General features: G+C 50.9%; 1 protein-coding gene across 1 annotated transcript in view; it reads right to left on the bottom strand.

The window, feature by feature from the left end:
* Positions 1-646: 646 nt before the first annotated feature.
* Positions 647-20,044, bottom strand: part of TLL2 (tolloid like 2) — a gene marked incomplete at both ends in the record, with an annotated part of 128,531 nt that continues 109,133 nt past the window's right edge. The window contains 8 exons of the mRNA XM_082854393.1: positions 647-781; positions 2,362-2,612; positions 4,984-5,197; positions 8,191-8,318; positions 10,318-10,443; positions 11,880-12,060; positions 12,710-12,870; positions 13,636-13,761. Of these exons, the coding sequence (XP_082710519.1) occupies positions 647-781; positions 2,362-2,612; positions 4,984-5,197; positions 8,191-8,318; positions 10,318-10,443; positions 11,880-12,060; positions 12,710-12,870; positions 13,636-13,761 (1,322 nt within the window). The remainder of the gene's footprint in view (positions 782-2,361; positions 2,613-4,983; positions 5,198-8,190; positions 8,319-10,317; positions 10,444-11,879; positions 12,061-12,709; positions 12,871-13,635; positions 13,762-20,044) is intronic.

Raw genomic sequence — 20,044 nt, 5'->3', positions numbered from 1 at the left:
TAGGGATGGGGGAGCCCAACGTGGGCAGGGAGAGCCGATGATGCAGAGGAAAGGCTGGAGGTCTCCTTGCTACGTGACAGGGATCCTCACACACCAGCTCCCTCCGTGCACTGCTTACTGTGATGCCTTTTCTAGTCCTGACGCCCATATTCTCAGGTTTCATGGGTGACGTGTCCCTGGCAGAGAGATAGCAAAAGTCTCCAGCCAAAGCTGTGAGGAGCACACGCGCTACGGCCAGGCTTTTATCCTCATTGCGCGGTGTAGACAGAAGACGATCCGAGTCTCCAGGACACGGTCACACTGCCTGACACCTATGGAAGCCCATCCAGAAATAGAGGAAGGACCCACCCAAGAGTGGCCTTTTACCTCATAGGAGCAAGGGACAAGGAGAATGAACAGGCATGGCTTGAATAGTCAGGGACATCAAATCTTAATCTTTAAAACTCCATGATTGATAACATTGCAGCTGGAATCAAAGGAACATCTTCTCTCCTTGTTTTGGCCGAACTTCATCAGATACACACACCTCCAAGGCTAGATTTTGAGTTTTTGTTTGAGAATAATACTGCACACTGCTTTAAGGAAATTCACAAGGTGCCATTGTTATAACAAAAACATTCTCATTTCCTGTTTTCCAAGCACAACCTTATTTCTTCATGTGCAGGGCATCCTGGAACTTGGTGCTCGTGTACTGGGCCTGAAAGCCCTTCTTGTTGATGGTGTCGTCCGTGTGGAATCGAATCATCAGAGAATCCCCTGCAGAGTAGATTTCTTCCAATGGCTGAGGGGAGGAGAAAGGAAAACCAGAGGGACTTTAAGCCAGTTGGCTGTGGTTGGAGTTTAAAATAAGGAGAATGAGACAGAACTTTACACAAAGACATAGGATGGCTGATGATGCCGCGAGGCATCCCTGGCACCAGAGGCTCTGAAGGGCAACAAAACAAGCTCTTTTTCAAAGGAAAGCTTTCCAAAATCTGCTCCAGAGAGCACCCCCGCCCCCTGCCCCAGCCGTGCTTTTCCAAAGACAATCTGAAATGCATAGCTCATATAGAATCTGTTATTTATTAAGTGCATAGATTAATTAAGTGCACTTCTCTAAGCACTTTCAGATCTCATCTCATGTAAACTTTACAACAACTTTGTAAGGCAGGTTCTATCTCTATTCTCTACTTGAGGAAACTGAGATGAGACTCAAGTTCACACAACTAGATAGGCTGCAAGCTCAGGTTTTTCTCACTGTAAAGTGTATACCATGAATCACCCAGCTCTAGGGTCACCACTGTGATGTGTCTTCCAGGAGACCTAAGACCAAGACCATCGTTGAGGTCTATGTCCTGTCCAAGGACAAAACATGGGACGGAGCCACTACATTTGTCAGAAAGGTTTTGCCAGGTGGTGGATGAAGGGGAGCCAGGTTCTGAGGCTGCTGTCTGACAGATTCTAACGGAACCAAACTGGGCTTCCCGTACATTTCACTGCTCAGGGCCCTCCAAGGTTTTCCTCTGCATGTGGACCCGACAGTTTGAAAGACTTTAGCTCTCAAAGGCACTGCATCAGCTAAGTCACACTTCGGTATCCCTTCTTCTTTGGAGGGTGAGAGAAGATGAAGGGAAATTATTCAAAGACTCATGCAAATGCCAGTTTGAGGTTCTGTTTAGCACAAGCACTAATGACTCCAAAATGATTTAATGTAAGTCCAGCCAGTTGCAAAGAAGCTTGAGTGATCAGCCCTGGAGGTGGACAGTGCCCAGCATGGTACAGCCAGAGAGGGCCCAGGACACTGAACTGGCTGGTCCACACACTTTCACTGAGCACCAACTACGTGCCAGGCCCTATTTCAGGCGCTGGAGAAATAGTGATCAAAACAGGCCTGCCCTGTCCTGAGGAGGTGGCCCAGGAAAGAGGTGATAATGAGAAAAATGATCATGACCTTGAGCATAACTAATATGTTTGGAGTAAAAGAGTGATTCATAATTTTCACAGGCATTTGGTTTTATTGGGAGAGAGAATTGTGAATGTGTGGAATATGCAAAAGTATAATAAAAAAAAAATTTTTAAAGCCTGAAGGCTAAAGAAAACTGGGTGTGGGGGGGTAGGGGGGCGGGGAGAGACAAACCCTTTGCAAAACTAGGCAGTCCTAAAAAGTCCTAAAAGTCCTAAAAAGGTCTTGCTCTTACCTAGCTGACCTCGGTATTAGGTCCCCGGTACCTCCCAACCTCCTCTGCGACTACCCTCCAGTTTCCCTCTGTGCTCCAGCAGAGCGGGCCTCCTGGCTGGTGTTATAAGCAGCAGGGACCCTGACGCACGTGTGTCTGACCCAACAGCTCCGCGGCCCGCCTCCCCCGCATCCCCGGGACTCACCCCGGAGCCGCAGAAGCGGCCGAGCCTGGGCGCCGTGCTGTCGTAGCCGTCGTAAGCTTCCATGTAGTCGTAGCCACAGTCGGCCTCCTCCTCGACCTCAAAGGTCCGGAATATCAACTCCACGCCGTAGCCGTCCTCCGCCGCGATCACCCAGTCGCAGCGGGCCTGGCTCGGGTAATTGTTGTCCCCAAACTGGGCATGGGAATAGAGCTCTTTGGTCTGCACTTCGGCCTTCAGCCTGCCCCCGCACTCTAGAGCGGAGAGAGAAGCGCGATGCCCCCTCCGCACAGAGAGCGCACGCTCTGCATCCCCTCTTCCCGGCACCCAGTTTCTCTTCACACCCTCCGTACAGGCCAGTTTTCTCCACAAAGCCTGGTGTGTGCCCTGTGCGAAGGGTCGGGAAGGTTTCATCAGCCCATTTTACAGAGGAGTAAAAGAGATCCAGGAGTTTCAGGGCTCACTGGCGAGTCCAAATTGACCCTTACGTACAAACCAAGGTCCTGTGTTCCCAGATTGGGCCATAAGGAGGCCTCGGGGAATACCGGGGCGTGCTACTGACAAAAGCCTTTTCCCCTCTCCAGTTATGGAGACCTGGGGCCAATGGATGATTTGCCCGCCTGGTCGCTGGGATGTGACGGATCATTACCACTCTACTGCGTGGAAGCGCTAGAAGCATCTGAAAAGGGCTCACATTTGCCCGGCCGACTTGCTGTAATTCGTTATTTTGCCAGCAGAGGGCACCAAAAGCACATCAAAACTGCTGGTGAGCGCTCAAACCAGAAACCTCAGAATAGACCTGGCTGGAGCCTGCATTTGAGAGCCTAACTATAGGCCAACTTTGAAACCCCTGTGAGTGTTACAGGCGAGCTGCGCCGTGTACTTTGGACTTGTATTCTGTAGCCTTGGCTTCTGTGTTTTTTCACTGGGACGGTAACTCTGGTTGGCCTGAGTCCCATCCTACCATGTGTCTAGGCTGCTAGAGACCACATAATAAAAATGTGTAAATGAGAGGGATGGGAAATTAGAAAGCAACAGAAATTCTGAAGGCAAATTCCTCCACAGCAGGTCCTCAATGTGTTCCATGCCTCCTCCCTCTGGCGTGGCTTCCACACTATCTGGTAACATTCCCCAGCCCAGCTGGAGCTCCGTGTCCAGCCTGGCCCCAGTCCTGTCCGACTGCCAACTCTTAATCCCATGTGTGCTCTAGCTTAGAATTTCTTCCAGGTCTGAGCTGTCTTTGGGAAATTTCAAATTCTTGAGACGTGGCTGGCAAGGAAATGGGCACTTAGCAGGGCAGGATGCCTTCCATCCATCCTGCCAGATCCCCTCTCCATTCTTCCCCACCTGCTCTGGGCCCCTGGAGGCAGACCTCTGGGTCTACATGGATGAGCCCTTTGCCTTCATGATCCAGCCACAGGGAACACCAGCAGATCACAGGAGGGAGGAGGAAGGTCAGGGCATTAGTCCCAGGCCCCCTCCTTGCCTGGTCCTCGTTCCTGTTCAGGGGCCCTCTGTTTGCTCCCCTCTATCTCTAGGTTCCAGGAACCGTTCCCTCCTCTGGTATCCAGGCCAGGGGTAGTAACAGCCTTGCAACCTAGCCCTGGTCGCTGCGCTGTCCCCATGGTGTCCTCACACCCTGCCCACCCCTCTGTAAACAGTCCCTTATTAAACTCTCCTCAATTAACGATTCTACCTGAGTGTGCCCCCATTGCCTGAAGGACCCTGACCTACCCTGAGCACCCACACTCAGTCCGCAGGGACAAGAGGGTGAAGTCACTAGTTAGTGGCTTTTAAACTTCACCGGGGAAGTGACAACGCAGCCGTGAACGGTGGGGCGTTTTCTCCCAGGCAAGGGCCAGCCACACGGAGAAGGTGCTGGCTGTCATTTTGTCTCACCTGATTCATGCTTTCTGGTTCTGGGAAAAAACTGGGAGGAGGGGCTGTTAAAGGGATCAGAAAACCTCACAGTGATCGTCATCATGATCTCAGACTCTGAGTGGGCTGCACAGTCACCGCTTTGCCAGAGGGCCAGGATCAGAGAGTCAAAGTTGCTTCAAGGGTTCTAGTCCCAGGTTGTATCCTTTAAATGGCTAAAGAGCAGAGCCAGTGTTCTTACTGACTTTCTTCCGTTTAACACAGTAAATAATGTAAGTTATATGCATAAACATTTTCCTCCAAAGGGCTGAATAAAGTTATTTATTTCAAGTGAGGAAAAATAATGGGGAACAAAAACACTTTTCATTTTCTGGAACTGATCCTTGGAGGGTACAAAGGGCTACTCTCCACCACTCAGCACCCAGACTCAGGGTTTCACAGACCAGCAAAATTACAAGTAAAATTTTAAAGGCGGGGTGGGGGGCGGTGGGAGGAAGAAAGAAAGGGAGGAAAGAAACGTGGCGCCGACAAAGGGTTGCCCCTTTCAAAGGTTGTCAATGAAGGACATTAAAAGAAAACAACCCTACACCTATGGTTGCCCATGTTTCATTTTAAAAGGGACATGTTATCATACACTGCTCATCCCCCATAGTCAGAATTAAAGGTGGTCCTTCCCCTGCCTTGATCACCCGTCTATCTCCAGTCCACGTGGGGATCAGCTGAAGGCCGGGCTCCCAGCCCACGCACCTGTGCTGTGCATGGCTTGGAATCCTCTCCTCTGCACTGAGGCGTCCGAATAAAAGCGGAGAAACAGGCTGCTGCCCGAAGCCACCACGGGGTCTGGCTTCCTGCTGCCGCAGAAACGGCCGAGGACCGGGGCCAGGCCGTCGGGCCCATCGTGAAGCTCCAGGTGGTCATAGGCACATTCCTGGTGCTGCTCGATCTCAAACTCGTTAAACGTCTAGGGATGGAAGAGCAGAAAGTGAGGCAAGGTCACTTCAGCTGGGGCGGGCCCCCCTCTCCCGCGGTGGGAGAGGAAGGGGCACGAGGACACGCATCTGCCCAGCCAGCTGTGCAGGTGGCATGGAGCCCGTGGTGCTGGTGGCCACATCTGTTGAGCAGGTCTCCAGCTGGCCCCTCTCTTAGTCCCCAGAACAACCCTATGAGCTGTTGCTACCACGACCACTTTGCGGATAAGATGGTCGGGGTCAGAGCGTTTCAGTGCTTGTTGGTGTCCGTGCTCTCCACATCCTGCAGCTTCTCCCTCAACGATGAGAGCAGCAGGGACCAAGGTGTCCACTCTGAGCCAGGGGCTGTTTTAAATGCTTTGTAAGTAGTCATCCTCACGACCCTGTGAGGTGTCCACCATGAGAACCTCCACCTTACAGATGAGGAAACTGAGGCACGGGGCTGTCGGATAACTTGCCCAAGGTCACCCACTGGCAGAGTTGGGCCATGACCAGGAGGTCAAGGAGCCCTTGCGCTTAACCTCTGCACTGCACCGTGTGAACGAGGCTTCATGAAGTGCGCGCTACTCCACGTCATTGTCCTGAGAGTGGCTGGCCAGAGTTGAATATTTTTTTCTATGCAGAGCCCTGCATTTTCTCACTCAATTCTGATAATACTGTAAGGGAAGAGCTACTATTATCCCCAGTGTGCAGAAGGGGAAACTGGGTCTTAGGAAAGTTAAGTGGCTTACCCACGTTCAGACAGCTAGAGAAGGATGGAGCTGAACTGGACCCCCAGCCAGCCTGACTCCAGGCCACACTCCTAACCATCACCAGGCTATACTGTCTCCCTCCTCTCTGTCCCCGCCAGACCGTCCCCTGAAGCAGGCCAGGGCAACCCCATAATTCCAGGCTGTAAACCAGGCTCTGCAGCCCCAAATGTAGGGCCTCTCAGGTGCTGGGACTGGCCGATGGCCTGCCCATGGCTACGAGGGGGATGGGACAAGGTGAGAGGGGACAGTTTAACTGAAGACTTGGACCCAATGACAGAGAGGGAGAGAGAACATTAGCTGGGGGTTGGAAGGGATCGCAATTCACAAGAAGGGGCCCGGGGTGACAGAGCAGAGATGGAGGTAGAGAGGGAGAAATAGAGGGGCCGTTGGCTTTCGTAAGAATGACACACACATCTTGTGTTTGAGCTTTGAAATGGGCAAAGCTCTTCACACTTATAGGAAGGGAGGTGGGGCCGGAGTGTTGGGGTAGGGATGGTGGCCAGGAGTAGGAAGGGGGGGGGGCTGGTGGGACCAGGGTGAGCAATGCAATGGGAGGGTGACAGTGGGCCAGGGAGACGGGGCGCTCCCCAAAAGTCCATAGGACACCCTGTGGCTAACCCTGTGCAGTCAAACACTAGCTTCCTGGTAAGTATTCAGCCCACACTCTGGTAGCAAAAAGGTAGAGCATGATCAGTGTACCCATCATCCACTTCCCAAGGAAGCATTTAAGAACTAGCACATATGCATGTGCCTCAGATCAACTGGAGATCTGGGTTCACTCTGGCCACTGTGATCGGTTGCTTTATTTCCTCAGTACTGTAGAGAACAGGAAAAGACGTTTGGGGCAGTTACTAAAACCTCGTGGCCCTTCCAGGGAAGCGCCGCTACCAGTTGTGCAAATTGCGCGTTCCCAGCCCCAGGGCGCGCCATTCCCCCGCTGTCGTCAGAGATTTGTGTTGCCATGGCGATCGTCTTCCGGCAGACGGCAGCCTTTCTCTAATGCACTTGCTTTAATTCACCCTCGCCCAGATTCAAGGCTGTTCTGACTGACCCAGGAGAGCAGCCGAAAGCATTTCCTACGCGGACAGCCATGCATACGAGGTGCCCACGTGGGCACCCGTGGTCAGGGGCCCTGCCTTCACCCCTCGATGCCCCAGGCCTGCACCCATGCCCAGCCTGGGCGCCCATTCATCCACCGGTCCTCCTCACCGCTCTCGCCAGTGAAGACCCACGCAAGTCCCTGGGTGATCGTCTATTTATCATCACCTTCTCCTTTGTTCTCTCCCCTTCTCCCTGCATTATTGGTCCATAATGCAGGGGACATCCATATACATTCTGAAGAGCTTAGCTATCTCCAGAGTTCGAATGACCCATTTAAAAACTATTTGTCTGCTGGAATACAACAACTTCTCCGGAAGGCAAGAGGGCTTGTTTTACACGCCACGATCTGGGAGTCCCTGGTGGCTGAGAAACAAGACGTGTAGGAAAAACTCATTTCTCTTTTGAAATAACCGAGCATGTGCGCGGACCACCACAACCATATGCGTGGATGGGACTTTAAAGAAAGGCTTGGAAGATATATATTTTTAATTCAAGAGAGAATTAGCATACATAACTTAACCTCCTATTGTTAACTGGAAAAAATGTAAGTCGTAGAAGACTATGAATAATAGAACCCGTTTGAGAAACGTGAGCAAGAAAAAGGATACGTATTTGCTCCTGTGCGCACACACACAGAAATTTCTGGAAGAATTCACAAGAAAATGTTCAGAGAAGTCATTCCTAGAGTGAGCATGGGGATCTGGAAACTTGATTTCCACTTTCCAACCCTCTGACTGACTACATTGTTTTTTTAACCTTGAGAATGTTTTGTTTTGTTTTGTTTTGTAAAATATTGTAACTGGAAACTATTGAATCTCAAACAGCGCTTCAAATCTGTGTGATGGGTGCCAGGTCATACTGACACCACTGTGAACAGGTGCTATTTACAGAGCTTTTCTCACCCACCACCCTGGGCGGAGGGCTTCAGGTGCCTCCTCTCTTTTAATCTGCACAACAGCCCGGAGAGGTAGGTTTCATTAGCAGCCCCATATTCCAGATAACAAAACTGAGTCCTGGAAATGTTAAGTAACCTCCCCACGTTTCAGAGCTGGGAAGAGGCCGAGCAGAGACTCAGACCCGTGTCAGCCTGATACCGAAGTCCGTGTTGTCCATCAACTTTGAAAATAACTCACAAGTTTCACCCTGTGGCCCGCAGTTGAAGAGATGTTCCAGGTACACTCCCTCCGGCTCGGGTATTTGTCAGGCCAGTTGGGGCTCACCAGGGTCCCCTCTGCACTGCTGATCTTGTGCACACAGCCAGCTGAGGGTGAAGGGGGGGGGGGAAACAGAAGAGAGAGAGAGGTAATTCATTTGTGGATCTCTTCCCTGACCTCTTGTCACATGGTCATAATATGTGAGGGCAGGGTTTGGCCTCAATAAAGGGTCCCCCAGCTCAGAGATCTGCTGATTTATTTGGCTTTGCTGCCTTCCTGGAGCCAGGTCACCTTTCTTACTGCTGCTATTCTCATTGTGATTGTCACTGGAAATATGGTAGAGTTAGTGGATGAGACCACAGGCCCTGGGGTCAGATGGGCCTCGGTTCAAGTCCTGGTGCCACCACCTACAAGCTCTGGGACTCTGAGCCTTGTGTCCTTATTGGTAAAAGGGGCGCCAACATTGTAGCGGGGATGCACGGATTAAATGAGATAATGCATGTGAAATGCTCAGTAAGTGCTAACAAAGATCTCCATCACTATGCCTCTGTCTTTTAGTTTCCAAAGCAATTTCAATTGGAGGCTACAGATGTTGGCCTGGTTACCATGCTATTTGCAAAGAGCAGTCCCACGACTTGCTTAGTAAGTAGCGTTTTCGCCAATAGCTAGAATTTGTCTCTATCTGTGTCGAGCACTGCCCTAAGCACTTTGATTGCATCCTTTCATTTAATCCTTCCCACCTTCTAATTGAGAAAATAAGCTGAGAGATGGCAAGTGACCTGCTGGTCGGGGTAGAGCCAGGCCTGCCTTTGCTCTTGCTGATTAGGAAATAGAGGGCGCTGAGGAGGTACCACTGCTGTCTCTGCCCTGTGGCTTCAGGCTGAGGCAGGTGGAGGTTGAGGGTGGGTAAGAGGGAAGGGCGGCTGCACGGAGGTTCCCCCTCATTGCTGCCTCTGCTCCGCAGCCCCACAGAGAACGGGCGCCAACAGGGGCAGCAGCTCAGATGTGGGATGTCTGAGCTGCCGCACTCCCTGCCACCCTGGGGGAACGCATACAGTTCACCTGATGGGACCTTAGCAGAGTTATATCCCTCCTGCCCACCCCCCCATCCACGCCACAGGGGCTAAACAAAGTTTTTTTTTAAGTTCCAGAATGACAGTTCCTTCCAAGTTCTTCCAACCCACCTCTCAACCCAACCTGTGACCTCCTGTGTCCAGGTCACAGCGCTGGGCTCGAGGGTGGGCTTCTGAAGATGTCTAAGCTCATTCTTTAACCTTCCGGGGAGGCCCTGACCAGTCTCTGTGGCACCCCAGCCAGTATCTCCTAGTTCTGAAATGTTTATCCCAGAACAGGGGTGTGAGGTCTTCACATCTTCCCTCATCCTGATGTGCACGCGGGGCTCTGTGGTGGGGACAAGGCCTGGAGGCCTGTGTGTTCATCGAGATGCTCAAACTCCCTTTGCAGGATGGGGTAAGAACATGGGAAGGCCTTTCCCAGAGTGACTGGACATGAAAAGCCGTCTGGACTCCCAGTAGTGAATGGAGCAGGGAGCAAAGTCTTCCCCAAATTCTATTTTACTATTAGACCTGCAAACGGTAAATATGATTATGACATAGATGGCTGATATCTATCAACATTTCAAGGGCTTAATATGTGTCAGCCTGTCTGAAATACTTTCTAAGTATGCTCTCATTTAACCCTCACAAAAACTTTAAGGAGGTATGTTTAGTCCGTTTGAAACAGAAGAGGACACTGAAGCTCAGAGAGGTTAACTAAGTCTCCCAAGGTCGCACAGCTAGTACGTAGCAGAGCCAAGATTTAAACCTAGGTGGTCTGATTCTGGAGCCTGGCGTTTAACCACTTTGCAATAATAACTGTAGGAGAGCACTCAAGGGCCCCTACAAGCTTCCTGGAGGAGTGACTGCCCTGGCGAAAATCACTCTTGAGCAGGAAGGCGGGAGGAGGGAAGGCAGAAGCTGAGCCTCAGTTCGGGGCTTGCTAGACCTGGAAGAAGCGCCCCTCGCTCTCACTCTTACACATGCGCACACTCGGGCAGCCAAGGTGAGCCTCCCTGCGCCCTCCACCCCGGCCACGCTCCAGCCTCACCCTCTTTGCAGTCCTGCCGGTTCTCATGGAGCCGGTAGCCATTCCTGCACCTGCACAGGTAGCTGCCGAAGGTGTTGACACATTCGTGCTGGCACCCGCCGTTGTCCTTGGCGCACTCGTCCTTGTCTGCGGAGATCAACGGACTCTCCTAAGAGGAACCACCAACTTGGGAACGTCCCTCACAGCCCAGAACCCAGCTCAAAAGGAGTCTCCACCAGGGAGCCTCCCTGATTGTCCCAACTCTGATTATCCTTCCACGGGGCCGAGGGTGGGGCAGCATTCCTTGGCTACTACCTGGCCCTGGTACATGTTGAATTCCCCATGCTCCTAAGGCACTTTAATGTATATATAGGTTCTCCCCTCCTGCTCCCCACCCGAACCAAGGAGCTCCTTAAAGGATAGGCTAGTATTAATAATAATATTAACAATAATAAAAATAACCACCGTGCACTGAGTATTTACCCTGTGATGGACACTGATCACTCTATTATACCCTCTGTATTATCTAAGTTAATTCGCACACAACCTTAGGAGGGAAGTGCCTATGCCCCCATTTTACAGGTAGGAAAACTGAGGCTGAGAACGTTAACGTGCCCAAGGTTACTCAGTGAGCAAGAAGTCTGTGTGACCAGAGGCCTGGGCTGTTACTCCACGGCCCCACACCTCCTCCTGCCTGTGGAGCAGGTAAGCGTGCGAGCCTCGGGCCAGGTGGCCCAGTGCCAGCCCTGCTCCTCCACTTCCAGCTGTTGTGACCTTGGGGAGCCCTTGACTTCTGTACCTCAGTTGCCTTACCTGTAAAGTGGAGTCACTTATGGTGTCCTTACCTCACAGGATTGTTGAGAGGAGGAAACGAATTAGTACAGGGAAAGCACTTAGAACAGCGTCCAGCCCTGAGTCAGTGTTAGTTTTTATTTATCATTATGGATGGACTCAGATGTTAGCTGTTGTTGTCGTTATGGATCTTGTAGCTCAAGCCGGCACAGTATGCAGCCCTCTCCTAAGCCAGCTTCCTTCCCTGTTAACCGAGGACCAACCTCCATCCCCAGCCCTCCCACCAGGATAACTTCAAGGGTCAGGGACATCTCCCTCCTCTCTGTACCCTCCGCCCACTGCGGGTAATGTGTCACTGAACACTTGGTTCTTTAGTTTTGCCCTCTGATTCTATGAGGACAACTAAGAATCCTTAAAGAGCCCGTAAAAAATAAAGAGATGAAGACCACCCAACACTTCAGTGCTGGGACCACAGGCTAGAAAGAGGCAAGGAAGGCTCCTCCCCAAGCCCTCTGGGAGAGTACAGCCCTGCCCACACCTCGGTTCCAGACCTCTGGCCTCCAGAGCTGTGAAAGACAACAGTTTTTGTTGTTTTGAGCCACCTGGTTTGTGGTCGCTTGTTTTGGTAGCCCTGCAATACCATAGCCACCACGCTGTAAAACCAGGACCGAGGCAGAGACACTGTGAGGGCCGGGGCAGCGGGCAGAGAGGGGCGGGCGGGTGCCCCGAGGCTGGGAGCCCGCAAAGCCGTGTTGCCCTCAGCCTGTGGTCTTGCTCCCAAACCTGCACACCTGAGAAGAAGTGGGCCCTGAAGCCGCGTTTGGAGACCGTGTTGTCGGACTTGAACTCCACGCGCATGTTGTTACTCTGCGAGGTGATGACTTCAGGCGTCTCAGAGCCACAGAACTTGCCGTGCAGCCCGGCGTCAGGGGACAGGCCGCTGCGCACCTCCACGAAGTCGTACTTACACACCTGCAAGGGGGAGCCATGGGGAGCCACCCGGTTCCCTCAAGTCCCGCCGCAGACCCTGGCGCATGGCAGGGCTGCCTTCCTGAGAGCTGCACCCTGCCAGGTGGGCAGTCGAGCTCTGTCAGGCCCAGTGGGAGGGTCCTCTCGACTCTTACTGGGATCCCTCCAGCCCAAGGTGCAGACAGGGGGCACTCCTGACGAGCTGTCCAGCTGTAGGGCTCTGCCTGGGCCTCAGCTGGCTGCCTTGACCATCCCGTGACCACCGCCCAAGGGAGGGAATGGGGTGTTTATGCCACCCTGGTCGCCAGCTGCATCTCACCGCCTCCATTCCTCCCAGCTGGACGCCAAGCCCCAGATTCCTACCCCAGGGGATGTACCTGTCCTGACCACCTCGCACCCCCCGCCCCCAAGACCCGCCTCCTCCTCTCTTGTCCTGATTCTCCTCGGATTTATCAGTGACGAGAGGGCCAAAGCCCTCCATCTGCAGAGGGTGTGCCGCTGAAACTGCCTCACCAAACACCCCCAGATTCCGCCCAGCTGCAACCCCGCGACCCTAGGAGGCCACCTCCCCGCCTGCTGAGCCCCTCGCCAGTTTTCAGCCCTGAGCCACATCCCAACACGATCCCCGGTCAATTGGAGTGCAGAAACGTACATCACTGCCTTCCAGTTCAAACACTTCAAACTGAAGGGAGATCCGGTACTGAGCGGGGACCACCACTTGCCAGACACAGTTTTTGTTTGTAGGATACTCCTTTGGCCACCCAGGACTGGTGATGGTTCCATTCAGCTTGGTAATGAAACCGCCACAGGCCACTGCACGGGGGGAGGGGGGAGAAAAAGCAAGATTCATCTGGTTTTATTTCCAAGTGACTGCAATTGCCCCCAAGCAGCAACAAGCCCTGCTGCTCTTTAATAACAACAACAACAAATAGACCATCTGAACTGATCAATTCAGCCTCCTTTCTTCTAGTCTGTTTCAACTGAGGATTTGGAGGGATGGAGTGGAGGACAAGTCTTTACAGCTTTTTTAAAAAAGACGATGCGTTTGTGCTTACCTCTCACTCAGTGGCATAGCTGGGGACTTCCCATGACTTGGACCAAGGATCACACACACACTTGTAGCTGCCCAGAATTTCAAGATTTAGAAACGTTTGCACCAAGCTATGCAATGTCCCTGGCTTCCATGAACAAGCAGTCATTCAGGTGGACAAGGAAAACACCACCAGCCAGGTAGGAATGGAAGGAATGAAATGCACTATTCGTTGAGTCACACCAAAGTGCTCATACTTATTCTTTGCTTTTATTCGCTGCCTTAATAATCATATGAATTTCACACAGTCACAGAAGAAAATGAACCATGGTTCCACCTGCACAGTTGCTGGGGTGGAGTCCGATAAAGTCATCTCACGTTTGTGGCTTCATCGAGTTGTTTTTCCCTCCAGGAAGGAGGTGGGTCATCCCCACAGCTGTCCATTGTTACTTCACAGCCAACCAGCTGCCCCATCTTCACCTGACCCCCTTCTCCTAAGACTTGTCCCCCATCCCCTCTCACTCCAGCTTGGCAGGTCCAACACCAACCTTCACACGCCTTCTTGTCAGAGGCCAGCTCATAGCCAGGATCACACACACACTTGTAGCTGCCCAGAGTGTTCACACAGCGCTGCTCACACCCGCCGTGATCCGGCCAGGAACACTCATCCACCTCTGTTAGGGAGGAAGGTGACCATGGTTAAGTCATCACAAAGCTGCCAGGTCTGTTCCCCGTCGCTTTCCACATCCCGGGATTCCCTCTAAGAAAAAGAGCGACTCCTGGTGACCACCCTCCAAGGAGTCCCCTGTCCACGTCTCAGAAACCAGCAGCAGCCACAGCTGCGAGTGGGATCTTGACAACACACAAGGCTAACTCATTAGCCAGAAGCAGGGCTCCTTTGAGAGGAGACCAGGCCTGGTATAACTTCATTCTCTGCAGGGTTCAGTCAGCAGTATCTGTGATCTTAGAAAATCTCAAAGCTTTCATACCAAAGACGATCAATTTCAATGCCGTAAAATTGGGGGTCCCCCATAAATGCGGAACGTCTCAGGACATTAAGCAAAGGGTAAGGACAAAGGGACACATTCCTAGATGAAGATGTATAAGTATTCTCCAGGGACAGAACCAGAAGCTGTGATTTAGCATTTTTATCACTAATCTGAAGAGGTGATCTTCAAGGTTACAGAAAACGCTGTCTCTTAGGTGAACCGATGCCTCCAGGAGAAACTACAGGAAGCGGCCACAGAGAGACTCAGTTAGCGGGGGAGTTACATGGGATTCAGCACCGACAAGTGTCCAATGATGTGTCTGGGGCAATTAAACAGCAGCAAGGAAGACGCCGTCCAGAGGCAGAACGTGGGACTCATTGGAGAATCTCCCCGGATGTGTCAGCCCACGCACCACTAAAGAAAAGAAAAACCCAGTCCATTGGGCATCTCCAAGAAGAGTATCAGAAATAAAAGGAAAAAAATCATTGTTTTCTGTTGCCAAGTTGTGGTACATTTATCCCTAAAGAGCATGCAGGTGGTAGCCTAACAGCTGCACAGTCTAATGAAAGGACAACTAGACACAGAGACATCTTCAAACAACAACAAAAGCCCAGCCTAGGAGGAAGAAAGGGTTGGAGAGTGGGTGGAGGTGTTGGTTCCTAACGCCAGGGAAGGTAAGAACAGAGCAAGGACAGAATTCACGAAATCTCGGGACACCTCGCATTACACATAAAATAAATGAGGACATTTTCAAGTTGGTAAAGACTTGAAAAGATCCCCAGTCCTGCCACCTCAGCAAGGATCCATTTAGTAACATTTCTGGTAGGTGGCTTTTCAGACCCTGCTGGAAAACACCTAGAGACAGGAATCTTACCGTTCTTAAAGGTATTTCTTGTCCTTTGAAATTTGAATTGTTAAAAACTCTGACTCCTTGCAACTTCCAACCCAATGGTCCAGCAGAAAATGCAAACCTTTCAACCACCATATCTCCTTTTTCCAACTCAAATAAACTCCAACTCAAACACATTTCCTTCCAATCTCCCTGATCCATGAGGCACAAAATACTCATCAACCTGGTGGCTCGTCACTGGGTGCAGGTAAATATCCCATCATTTCATATAGTGAGGAGTAAACTTAGGTGACTCTAAGAGTGATGTGTTCTTGGGCTCAACAAAAGCTTAAATAAGTTGGTCAATAGGGGAGACTGGGTTTAGGAGACATGCTCTAGACAAGGGGTTGAAGTTGTCCTTAGCTTCAGACAAGTATAAGTATTAAGTTTGCTAAAGTAGTAACAATCCTGCAATTATTTACTACTTTACAGTAGGCAAAGTACTTTCTCTGACATTTGCTAAAAAGTATAAAAGGAGGAGAATCAACAATGAGGAATAGAAAAAGTCCAGTCTTTCGAGTGAGCCAGACAGACCTGGGTTGGATTCACCAGGGGATCTTCCTTCAGTAAACTGGATGATTTGACCTTTCTGAGCCTTCCTCCACTTTTAAGATGAGAATAATATCTGCTTTTAGGGTTGTGGTGATTGAAAATGATGCCTGTGAAGTACCCAGCATATAGACACTCAGTACACATTAGCTATTGCTCTAGGAAAGAGCAGGGTTGCTTTTGAAATTCCAGTGGATGGAGAGACACAATGATGGGAGTAGTGAAAAGGATATGGTTACCTGGCATCCCTGAATCAGGGAAGAGTAGAGTAGGCCTGGGGAGGGGAGAGAGAGACAAGGCAGGAACAGAAAGAAGGAAAAAGCATCAAGGATGGGCCAATGAAGGAAGACTAGATGGGCAGGAAGGCAGCACAGCAGAGTCAAGAAACTGGTGGGAGGGCGGAAAGGAACCATGGAAAGTGCCCATCAACATAGAGCAAGTTAAACAAAGGGCCGAGCTGGGTGGTTGGGGGAGAGGAGACTGATGCCAGAAGATGCAATGGGCAGGACACACGATTTTCATAGGCAAGAAAAGGAGGACCACTGATAAGTCTCCTGGCACCATCTTAGCCATGTGGAGGGAGAGAGGCTGGTGGATTGGATTTGCACCTAAAGCAAAGGGAGTATATTTTCTCCAAAGACTAGAAGGGTAGGGTGTTTGGCCCAGGAAGATGGGTAAAAGGTATAGTTTACACCTGAGCTCTCTCCAGAAAGGGCAGTGGGATGTTTGGCCATTTCCACCCCTGCTCCAGCTCGGGTGTATGGAAGTGAACCAGGGGCCCTGCTCTCAGGAGGAGCCTGGGTGTCCTCTGAATCACCTCCACACTAGAATGAAGTATCATCTGCTTCAAGCCCACAGGCTCATGCTTGCTCTGGGCTACAGGGGCCAAGGCCAAGCAACCCAGAAACATCTGGGAGAGCGTGGGGGTGGGAGAAGCTGAATCAGGGCCCAGCTTTGCTGACTCTGGCTTTTTTGGGCCTTCCCCAAGTAGTACCAGTGGAAGAAGGAACCATTCTGAGGTTAGATAATGAGATGACTCAGGTAGGATCCCAAACATTGTTTCAGAGAGATTTAAGGAAAGGGGAGGCAAGGCACATCCCTAAGCTTTTGAAGTACCTTGAAGGGAGCCAGTCCCCCACGTCACAGATCCCATGGTGGGCCATCAGTACTGGGACTGTGGAGCACGGGGATCAAGGTGGGAAACCCTCCCATTTATGTGGGGAGTGTGGCGCCAAAATGGCCCTGCCAACCCGAAAATGCACTTGCCATCTCCCCAAGTAAGCAGAGATGTGAGGTGCGTTGCCTGCTGCCCGGCCAGCAGGCCCTGAGAGGGACTTCCATCTGGCACCAGGAGAGGGATGCAGAGGCCAACTGGCACCCTGGACAGAGCCACGTGCCAGCTGGGCCCTGGGCAGAGACTCCTGCCAACTGGCACCAAGGCAAGAGCTTCTTTGGCTGGTCCAGCTCTTCTGCGTGGCCTTTGTAGTTACTCTTCCACTTTCTTTCACTGGAGAAGTCCTGACACACGCACTGGCCCCTGTGTGCTCACAGGACATCCTACTGACAGCCTTGCTGGAAAAAGGCTGACAAAGAGCTGGCTGTGTCGGGGCTCTAGACCTGGGCTAACCTGTGCTAGACCCCATGTGACTACTGAACACTTGAAATGCAGCTATTCTAAATTCAGATGTGCTGTGAGCATAAAACACACTGGATTTCCAAGACTGAGTGTGGAAAAAAAAGCCATAAAATCTCTCATTAATATTGTGTATATTGGTTACATATTAAAATGATAGTGTTTTTGATATATTGGATTAAATATAGTATTAAACCTAATTTTGCCTCTTTCTTTCTCTGCTGTTTTTTTGTAAGGTGGCTGCTGGCAAGTTGAAAGTTACATTCATGGCTTGCATTTGTGACTTGCCTCCTATTTCTGTTGGACGGCGCTGCTCTGCACTGTGGTCTCCGGCCTCATTCACCCGCGTGGGAACCCTGAAAGGTAGGCAGAGCAGGGAGCAAGAAGCCCGCTCCACAAATGAGAATCTGAGCCTTATTCATTCATCCACTGCCCTGTAAGTATTGATGGAGCCCCCTGTGGGTCTGGCACTGTCAATACGGAGGAGGACAAAGCAGGTAGGATCAAGTCTCGGAAAGGAAAACTGACCCTGAGAGCAGTAAGCTGGTAAGAAGTGTGTGGGCAGGGCTAGACCTCGAACTGCAGAGGCTGAATCCAGGGCCCTTCTCCTTATACTCCCATGGCAGAAGGGTGACGGATGTCAGAATCAAATCAAAAATTCAAATCCCTTCACTTAACTTTCCTGTGGCTTTCAGGTCTCTGCAGAGGAAAGAGAATGAGCTTTGAAGTCCTACACATGCAGGGCCTACTTCTAGCTCGGCCACCTTAGAACTTCAGTTTCCTCAATTTTAAAATGGGGGTAATGATGCCAAGCAAGGGGCTGTCCTGAAGACAAAGTGAGGTAGCTGGTACAGCCTCTGGCATACTCGATAGATGTCTTTTCTTTCTCCTTTAATAGGTCCCAAAGAGGCTTCCACCAGACCTGACTCTTCTTTTAAGATTCAGGGTCAAGGTCAATGCTGTATAGTTCTTCTCTTCTAAATGTGGCTCTCTACAGTCCTTCTTTGTTTTTTTGTTTTTTTTTTGGCGGTACCCGGGCCTCTCACTGCTGTGGCCTCTCCCGCCGCGGAGCACAGGCTCCGGACGCGCAGGCTCAGCGGCCATGGCTCACGGGCCCAGCCGCTCCGCGGCATGTGGGATCCTCCTGGACCGGGGCACGAACCCGTGTCCCCTGCATAGGCAGGCGGCCTCTCAACCACTGCACCACCAGGGAAGCCCTCTACAGTCCTTCTTAACATAAAAAAGATGTCAAGCTGGGCCTGTGCACTAAGTTAGTGTAGATGGGCTTCAATTAACACCTTTACAGGCATCTAAAAAGCTGTTTGCCAACTGACATGTCCTTGAATATCTAGGCTGGGTGCTGACCCCACCTCCATGCTGAGTGAGACCCTCCTCCGATGTCAACACTTCACTATCACTGCCCACTGGCTCACAGGTCTCCTTTGTCACCATGTTCTCCTCTGTCCCACAGCCCCTGAGACAGTTTGGTGACTGCTGAATAAATGTTAAAGGTAGAAGAGGGAGAAGATGGCATTTTCTAACCACTAAAATGGAGCTAGTTATCATGGCTGCTCAGAGCAGGCCAAGGTTCTAGACTCAGTCCCTTACAAACTGGTTTAGCATCACAGATAGAAACACCCCTCTCCACTGCACTGACTGGAATCTCCAGTAGGGTTGCCACAAAAAAAGCAGAAGGATCCATTACAGTTGGATTTCAGATGAGCAATTATTTCTTAGTACAGTATGCAATATTTGGGACGCACATGTACTAAAAGATCATTCTTTATCTGAACTTTGAATTTAACTGGGCAAACGGTTTTTAAAAATTTGTTCAATCTGGAAACCCTAACCTCCAGTTTTAGCTGGTCCTCTCAAAGATTGCAGTGCTGATCGTCAGCAGAACCAGGAATGAGATGTGGGTGGGCCAGTGCCAACTGGTTACCAGTTGTCTTACTGGAAAGAAGCCCCAACACCTAATTTACGGACCTGGGGGTGGAAGTCAGGGAAGGAGAAGGACAGGAGAATTAGGATAAACAGAATTAGAAAAAAACCTCACGATTATTTGTGACGTGGTAAGTAAAATGAGGTCTCCCAAAGTCGTCCACATCATAGTCCTGGAACCTGGGGATGTTACCTTACCCTTACGTGGCAAAAAGGACTTTGCAGATGTGATTAGATGTGATTTCAGGTCCTTGAAATGGAAGATTATCCTGGATCGTCTGGGTGGGCCCACTGTAACCATAAGGGTCCTTACAACTGAAAGCGGGAGGAGGAGAGTCAGGGTCAGAAAAGGAAACGTGATGATGGAGGCAGAGGTCTGGGATGCAGCCCGAGAAGGTCTCAGCTGCCCTTGCTGCTTGAAGACCAAAGAGCACCACCAGCCAGGGAGTGCAGGCGCCTCCCCTACAAGCTGGAAAGGGCAAGGGAATCCGACCTCGAGAACTGCAAGATGGTAAGTTTGTATTGTTGTAAGCCACCACATTTGTGGTCATTTGTTACAGCAGCGATAAGAAAGTGACACACGGCAACTGCAAGAAGTTGTCACATCATTTTTTCCAGAGAGAAAAATAACTTCAGAGATTCCTCCCTTAGCAAAAAAAATTAATGGGACTAAACATGACACCATGTGTGTTCACTTAATGCTATTTCATTTTCTCCTGACAATAACTCTGCGATAACCTGGTAGTATTGTTTCTACAGGTAGAGAGATAGGGGCTCAGAGAGGTTTTATAACTTGCTGTAGGCGACCCAACCAGCGCGGCCGCTAAGTCAGACGGGGGTCTCCCCAGGCTGAGAGACACCCAGCAGGTGCAGTCTGGGCTAGGGTGAGGCCAGGGCTGTGCATCTCTACTTCTACTAAGGCATCTCTACTAAGACTCCCATGTCCTTCTTCCCAC

Source organism: Leucopleurus acutus (genome assembly GCF_964270905.1).
Source record: "Leucopleurus acutus genome assembly, chromosome: 14".
Lineage (NCBI taxonomy): Eukaryota > Metazoa > Chordata > Mammalia > Artiodactyla > Delphinidae > Leucopleurus > Leucopleurus acutus.
This window is presented reverse-complemented; position numbering and strand designations above follow the sequence as displayed.